This window comes from Monodelphis domestica, chromosome 4, assembly GCF_027887165.1.
Source record: "Monodelphis domestica isolate mMonDom1 chromosome 4, mMonDom1.pri, whole genome shotgun sequence".
NCBI lineage: Eukaryota > Metazoa > Chordata > Mammalia > Didelphimorphia > Didelphidae > Monodelphis > Monodelphis domestica.
The window spans coordinates 163,484,145-163,492,783 of record NC_077230.1 but is presented as its reverse complement, the minus strand read 5'-3'; the positions used below and the strand labels follow the sequence as shown (position 1 = coordinate 163,492,783).

The following is an 8,639-nucleotide window of genomic DNA, read 5'->3' as shown; positions in this document are numbered from 1 at the left end:
TCCCTCTTTCCCTTTCCTTTCAGGGATGAGGGGATATGGGTATGGAATGATACAGATACAATTAATGTGTTTATTAGAGTTTATTGAACTGTTTTTCTCCTCTTTAAAAAAAAAAACTCTTTGTTGTATTAGATGGCTCACTGGGAAAAGAAAAAGAGGAAGGTATAGCTATATTAAAAAATAAAGGTGAAAAATCAAATTGCTTTGCTTAATATCTCAGGGAGGAAGAAGGGAGGGAGAGAGAGAATTTGGAACTAAAAATTTTAGAAAATGAATGTTAAAAATTGTTATTATATGTAATTAGAAAAATATATTAAAACAAAGAAATGTAGATGTTCTAAAATATTTATAGTAACTCTCTTTGTGGTAGGAAAGAACTGGGAATTGAAGGGATGCCCATCAAACAGAGAATAACTAAACAAGTTGTGGCATATAATTGTGATGGAATATTAATGAGCTGTAAGAAATGACAAGCAGGTTAATTAATTTTTTAAAACTTTTACCTTCTGTCTTAGAATCAAAATTAAGTATCAGTTCTAAAGCAGAAGAGTGGGAAGGACTAGGCAATTGGGGTTAAGTGATTTGCCCAGAGTCACACAGCTAGGAAGTGTCTGGGGACAAATTTGAACAAAGGGTTTCCCAATTCCAGGTCTACCATTCTATCCACTGTGCTATCTAGATGCTCCATGAGCAGATTAATTTAAACAAAAAATTTTTTTAAATGTTAAAATAAAACTCACTTAATACAAAAGAGCCACCTAGGGGGCAGCTGGGTGGCTCAGTGGATTGAGAGTCAGGCCTTGAGATGAGAGGTCCTGTGTTCAAATCTGGCCTCAGACACTTCCCAGCTGTGTGACCCTGGGCAAGTCACTTGACCCCCATTGCCTAGCCCTTACCACTCTTCTGCCTTGGAGCCAATACACAGTATTGACTCCAAGACTGAAGGTAAGGGTTTAAAAAAAAAAAAGAGCCACCTAGAGCAGGGTACTTTATTTTACACTGTTATAATAGGAAAGTTCCATAAAAAAAAATGAAATTATGAAGAATGAAATGAGTAGGACCAAGAGAACATTATAAATAGCAAATGAAATTTTTTAGTTTTTTTATTTCCATATTATTCATTTTTGTAAGTGAATAATCTTATAAAACCAAAACCCTCAAACAAATATCCAAATAAACAAGTAATATGTTTTCATCTGAATTTCTTCTCTAACAGTTTTTTTCCCCCCTCTGGAGTTGGATAGCATTCTTTTTCATAGGTCTCTCAGAAATGTCTTGGATCATTGTATTGTTGTTCTTAGAAAAGTCTGTCACATTTGATCATTCTACCATATTGCAGTTACAGAGTATAATGTTCTCCTGGTTCTGCTTGTTTCACTCTGCATCAGTTCATGCAGGTCTTTCCAGCTCTTTCTGAAATCATCCTGTTCATCATTCTTATAACACAATAGTATTCCATCATCATTATATGCCACAATTTGTTCAGCTGTTTCCCAATTGAGGGACATCCCTTTAGTTTCCAATTCTTTGCCACCACAAAAAGAGCAGCTATGAATATTTTTGTACAAACAAGTCTTTCTCATTTTTGAAAATTTCTTTGGGATACAGACCTAGTAGTGGTATTACTGGATCAAAAGATATACATTCTTTTATAGCCCTTTCGGCACAGTTTCAAATTGCCTTCCAGAATGCTTGAATCAGTTCACAACTCCACCAGCAATGCATTAGTGTCCCAGTTTTGCCACATTCTCTCCAACATTTATCATTTCCCCTTACTGTCATATTGGCCAATACGATAGATGTAAGATGGAATCTCAGAGTTGTTTTAATTTGCATTTGTCTAATCAAGAGAGATTTAGAATACTTTTTCATCTGATTATTCTTGATGGCTTTGATTTCTTCATCTAAAAACTGCCTATTCATATCCTTTGACCATTTATCAATTAAGGAATGACTTGCATTCTTATAAATTTGACTTAGTTCTTTATATATTTGAGAAATGAGACCTTTGTCAGAGAAAATTGCTAGAAAATTTTTCACTGTTTAGCAAGAGAAATATTTTTGAAGAATAACTTGTGTATGCCCGCCTACAGAAAAAGAACTGATAAAAAAAGAAATAAGCAAGACATAGTTGTATATAGACATATCTTTTTGTCAAATGATGCCTTCTCTAATGTGAGAAGGGAGGGAAGGAGAGAGTTATTTGGGAATTTTTATGTAACAAACATGTTTAGCATGTGTTTTACTCCATAAGCTATACTATATAGCAGAACTATAAGCCATTCCTTTGTCCTTCACCACTCCCTTCCTCCAAGTAGAAGTACCAAGGAAAGGACTCAGCTGCCCCCTTACCTATTCTCTTATCTGGGGAATTCCCAAGAATCCAGTGGACAGGGTGAAGGAATCTCTTGGAGTCATTTTGGAGGAGACAATTGATGGAAAAGTGAAATATTGCTTACAGTTTAAGATCAATTCTTTGAGACCAAAAGTTAGTTAATACAACAGAGCTACCCAGAACAGGGTCCTTTATTTTACACTGCTTTCAAGTCGGAAGGTTCCATCAAAAACAAAAAACGAACAAAACCCTACCTAAAGATTTACAATATGCTTTCCTCACAACAAAACCATGAGGTGTTTTTGCAGACATTAACCCCATTTTACAGATAGGGAGACATGTTCAGGGAAGTTTAGCAGCTTGTCTAGAATCACACAATTTGTAAGGGTCAAGACCACAACTGAGACCCTAAGTCAACTGAGTCCAAGACCAGTATTCTTTCTACATCACACTGACCATCAACTCTTCCATGAGAATATCTGACAGCTGACAGTGTTTTTCCTCCAATCATGTTTTTGCCTCATATGAAAAATACTTCTAAATAAAAAGCATTAGTGAGTGTATGAGACCATAATTAAAGCTTTATTTGACCTATAATACAGAAATAAATGTACAAGTCATGTATGTACAAAAATCACCCACTACCTTGTTTATAATCCTACCACCATTCCCTATGCTCATTCCCCATCACACTGGCCCCTTCTTGCACTTGCCACCTTGGAAAAGAACCAAAGGCTTAGATGATTATTCCAGTGCACTGAACAGCCTGAAAGAGACATGGTGCCTCCTGGAGGGCCAAGCCCACTACTGAGGTATCATGTAGGTGCTGAGAAAAATGTGCTATAATATTCTACAAAAGATGTAACTTTAACATCAATTCCAAATTCAGTTTCTAGTAATTTCTTCATTAAATTGGTCATTTTTCTCTGAAATAAAAATGTAAATCCAACAAACTCTGAATACTAAATGATAGTTTAGCTTTATAAAGATAATTAAATATTCCCCCACCTTACTACACCCCATTACTTCTTTCCTTTTAGAAATAAATATGAAACTCAAACTACTTTTGTTTTGAAATAAAATCACCAACATAAAAATAACTACCTAGGTTTTGAATTCCCACTCTAATTTTCTGAAACTCCACAGATGGAAACAAAGTGATGAAACTCATTTCCCTAGGATGATTTCTCCATGTAGATCCATATTAAACTTACATTTAGTAGGTAAATATTTTGAACATGTGTGCTCAACTGCTGAAACTTGTCCAATTCTTAAGATGGTCTGACCGTGTTCTAACATGAAGGTCTGGATGGGTTTCAGAAATAGATTGACTGGTAATCATCGTATCTACAAAATGGCTAGTACATTTCAGTGTGAGCCTGGTTTGGGTTTTGTACCAAGACCAAAAATCACAATTGGACATTTAAGTTGGGGGTTGTCATTGGTTTCCTTTAAGCCTGCCTTCAAAATGGAATTTGCATGTAATTGGAAAATCTGAGGGATGGTTTGCTTGCCTGCAAATTACTTTAGGCTGTGTTGTCCAAGGTGCTTTTTAATGAAGATTGAGATCAGATGCTGAGGGCGTTGCTGATATTCTAGTAGCACTTCATGGGGCAAGTTGATCTGGTCACATTCAAGTCTGTTGAGAAGGGTAACACAGACAACAGCAGCTGGAAAATGAAAAGCAAAAGCCCACACAAACATTGTTATTAGCATGTCATCCTTTGTATATTAAGATGATTTGCATCTCTTATACCAGGCCACATGCACAGAGTTGTTTTTCTTGAATTGATACAGGCTAAAATATATGTTGCACTTCCATGGTTTTTCACATAAGGGATTCTTGAAATAACCTGTAATAAGTGTGATCTAACTATTGCCGTGTCTCCTTTTTGATTAAAATGAGGACAACAACAGCAAAATGCACTTGCATATATCTGCAGCATTCACCAGAGAGAAGAAGTCTTTATTTTTGCTACTTAAGGAAGAACCCAAAGTGTACAATACAGAATCTTATATTACCAACATTAAGGCCAATTACTGATTGCATTTAATAGGATCATCCAGGAGAAAATAGGTGATGACCATCTTTTGGGGACTGACAACTCAGTGACAGTGTGACTGTCCATTTGTTATTACCAAAAAAAACCCCAAACCAACAAAATTAAATGTAGGTAACTAGACTAGCCAACCTCTGTTTCCTGAAGTTAAGCATGAAGGGGAAATTTTTGATTTTCTGTTTTTCTTTTTTGAATTTTCCAGCCCATACTTTGCCAGGGCAGAGACATAAGAGGTGATATGGGGGAAATCAAAAGAATGGGGTTGTGTGTTAGAAGAGGAGATAATGGGAACATAGATTTTTACCTGGAAAGCATATTAAAGGACATCAAGTCAAGTCCATCTCCCTCATTTTATAGATGTGGAAACTGAAGCCTAGAGAAATTGAGTGACTTGCCTAGAGTCACATTGCTAATAAGTATCTGAGGCAGAATTTGAATCCATTTCTCCCCAACTCCAGGTTCATTATACCATAGTGTCTCATCAAACTTATGGTACTTGATAGTCACAAGCTAACTCCCCTCCAAGTACAAGCTAGTTCTGGTCCTGCTTGGCTTCTGAGTTCTAAAGAGATTGGTGCATTCAGAATGGTTTGGGATGCCCCTTCTCCTTAAATGACTTTTTCTATAGTTGGACAGTCCTCAATATGTGCTGTGTTTCTTCTACCCCAACTATTTTTCCTATGGTAAAAAAGAAATTCCTACCTATACCTCTGAGACAGTGGTCTGTGAGAGAGACAGTCACCTGTAAAAGCCCAAATGGGAGCAACACTGCAAATGCACAGAGAAGAATCCTAAAGCACTTAATGGGTTGCCTTTCTTTCAATACTCTTCATATAGAGTTCATATTGGGCAGCTATTTCCCTGTGCCATTGCTACTCAAAATAAGAAGTAATGAAAATATTCAACCAGAGTGCTGTCAAATATTCCACCATTTAGAATTCTATTTATTCCACATTCACTCTGTTGTGAAGTTGGCTGGCAAAGCAAATAAAGAAAGGTCAGAACCAAGACATTCTCAGGTGAATGATCCCCATGTCTGTGAAACCTACAGGTGTCCATTAGGAAACAGGAAATGTTGAGAGTTCCCCTTGTAGTCCTTTCCTCTTGGCAGGTAGATAAAAGTATATTCACTCCATGTCTTTGTCATATCATAAAACAAAAGCAGAACCAGGGTTTCCTGGATGTCTTTTCTAATTATTTCAAGGACAAAACTAAGAATTCCAAAGAGAACAGTTCATAGCCATCTCTGTGGTATTTTTTTGGCCTTGGAGGTCCCATTAACAAACAACTTATAATCATCTTGTCACATAAGATTATGAATTCCAGGAGCAATTAAGATGGACTAATTACACATAGCAGTTTTTAAAAAATTAAGTATGACAGCTTTGTTACCTTAAGACACAGATGCCTACATCAAGGATCCTGGCTTCAAACGATTGAGAAAATAAGCCAGGCCACCGACCTGAAGTTAGTGTGTCATGGGACTCCAAGAGATCATCATAGTCAAGGGTCAAATAGATATATGTAAAGTTGGGAAATATGCAGAGTTTCTATAGATCTAATCATCTCACTCATGTTGGGCTCATAGGAAAAATGGCACTCCCTCTCCTGAATCCATACCTTTTCCTTGACTGTCCCTTGGTCTTGAAATACTTTCCCCTCTAATCTCCACTACTTGACTTTGTTGTCTTCCTTCATCTCAAATCTTTGTACCACCTTCCCCCTCAACAGAGTCTTCCCTCTGTTGTTATCTGTGATTATCTCTGTTTGTATCTTGAATGTACATTTGTATGTTGTTTTCTTCATTAGAGGCAGCTAGGTGGTACAGTAAACAGAGTGCCTGGCTTGGAAAGTCAGAAAGACTCATCTTTCTGAGGTCAAATCTGGACTCAGATATTTACTAGCTGTGAGATCCTGGGCAAGTCACTTAACCCTGTTTGCCTCAGTTTCCTCCTCTGGAAAATGAGCTGGAGAAGGAAATGGCAAACTACTCCAGGATCTTTGGCAAGAAACCTCTAAATGGGGTCACAGAAAGTCAGACAAGTCTCAAAAGTACTGAAAAACATTTTCATTAGACTGTGAGATCCTTGAGAGTAGATGCTATGTTGTTTATTCTTTTTATTCCCAGCACTTAGCCCAGGGCCTGACACATAGTAGTTTTGGAATACAACTAATTGTTTCTAAATTGGGGGGCATAATTAGAAACCAAATGTCTTTGTGGACAGTTTGATCTTCCTTAGTTGTTAGTGTCTACTCCCTTCTCTAATCATACTGTATATAATTACCTTTATACATATTGTATCCCCAAGAAAGAATATAAACTCCTTGAGGGCAGGGACTGCTTTTAAAAAATTTTGTCTTTGCATTCCCAAACACCTAGTACTGTGACTTCTAATATGTAAATACATAATAAAACCTGGACACAGTTTGCATTTTACAAGTATCTCATCTGATCTTCATAGGAGGTAGGTGTTTTATATATATATGTGTGTGTGTGTGTGTGTGTGTGTGTGTGTGTGTGTGTGTGTGTTGCACTTTACATTTTACATTTGAGGAAATTGAGATAGACAAAGATTGAATGACTTTCCCAGGGTCACACAGCTAAGTAAGGCTAGATTTGAACTTAGGTCTTCTTAACTTCTGGTCTAGCTCTCTGTCTACTGAACCACTTAGCTATATCAAAGCAGAAAATGTAGTGGGCATTCCGTCAGGTTGCCCTTTAAACAAATAAGATTCTATCCTGGGTTAGTTTCCCCCCAGCATTTGCATTTGAAGCCTTTTGTGTATAAGTGCAAAATAAATAAGGCTATATAACTAGATAAAGGAATTTTAGGCAGCTTGAAAGGGATTTTTTTTTTCTTTACAAGAGGGGAGTTATGAAAGCCTTGTGCTAGAACCATTGCAAAAGGGAGAGCTGTGACTAAACAAGTGTAACCAGTACCTAGGACAAATCTATTGGGAGATGGAAGGGGATGGTTGAAGAAGACAGAGATTATGGGATCTGAGGATGATGAGGAATTCTGAAGGCAGAGTGTTTGAGGGGTACAAGGCTTATAGTAGAAATGGCGATTGTGAACCAGGTCTTGGACTTATTTGGAAAAAGAGAGAGTGGCCTGGAGACCTCCAGATGACAACAAGAAGGATTGGACCAGATAGAGTGAACTTTCAAGGACTAGAGGTCCTTGTTGATCAGTGGTGGCAGATGGTAAGTCTAAATGTGGCAGTAGGAAGCAGGTAGTATGCCAACTGGCCCGGTACTTCAGGAAGTATGAGAAAAGGACCAGTCTGCCTCTAAAAGGAGATCAAGACACATGTCATCCTCTCTTCACTTGCCTTTTGTATATCAAAACACTAATGTTTGTAAGTTCATAATATGGAAAAAAAAATTTTAAGATCATTAAATGTCAGTGAATGACTGAAAATGAAAAGACAATGAGAGGATGAGATCCAAGAACCTTACATCAGAAAATGGAATCCCACCCATCTGATCAGGCATCTGGAACAAATCCCCAACTGCCCCCCTGCTAGTTCTAGCACTGTCTGAAAGTCTACCTGTTTTTTTTAAGAGTGTCTGAAAAAGGTAGTGGTGAGAGCCCCACAAGGAAGATGCTTCTCTAGGATTTTGCAGGGTTGGAAAACTGAAGGTCAAATTAGCTTCATAGTCCTGACTCTAATAGAGAAGGTAACAGAGTAACAGAGAAAAGCCCTCATTGGTTGCCTCATTCCCTGTAAGAGGAAAGCTAGAAACAAATGGCCCCGGGGGGGGGGGGGTTCTTTCTTCTGTAGCTTTTGGAATATTAATCATCATTCATGATTCATTTCCCCATTCCCAGTCAAATATTCTTCTTTACTCCAGTCAGCAAGAGTATATCAGAATGAAAAGCATTCTGAGTCAGGGATCCTCACACCTTTCATTGCACTTAATAAGGTAATGTGAAAAATACTGAATACATTCTGTGTTACTAGTATCTGTCAAAGGAAATAATGCTTAATTCCACTTTTGCCCTATAAAAGGCTCTATAGCAAAGTGATCATGTGGGCTAGAAACAAGGAGAGACAGAAAATGGAATTTCAGCAAAACTTAATCTCAGACAAACGTTAGGCTCAGTGTGTTGTCATGAGGCAGAGTGAGTGGCAAAATGTATTGTCTTCAAAAGACTGAGTGGGAATTGAAAGGGCTTATCAGAAGCCCACAGAGCAAAAGGATTAGTATCTATAATCAGAATTTTACCTTTTTTTAAGCC

The 8,639-nt window shown here is 37.5% G+C and overlaps 1 protein-coding gene across 1 annotated transcript in view; it reads right to left on the bottom strand.

Annotated features, from left to right (window-relative positions):
- Window positions 1-1,161: 1,161 nt before the first annotated feature.
- The window catches only part of UPP2 (uridine phosphorylase 2), a 51,552-nt gene continuing 44,074 nt past the window's right edge, over window positions 1,162-8,639 (bottom strand). The window contains exon 7 of the mRNA XM_001373582.3: window positions 1,162-4,005. Coding sequence (XP_001373619.2) covers window positions 3,857-4,005 — 149 coding nt within the window. The 3' untranslated portion in view covers window positions 1,162-3,856. The remainder of the gene's footprint in view (window positions 4,006-8,639) is intronic.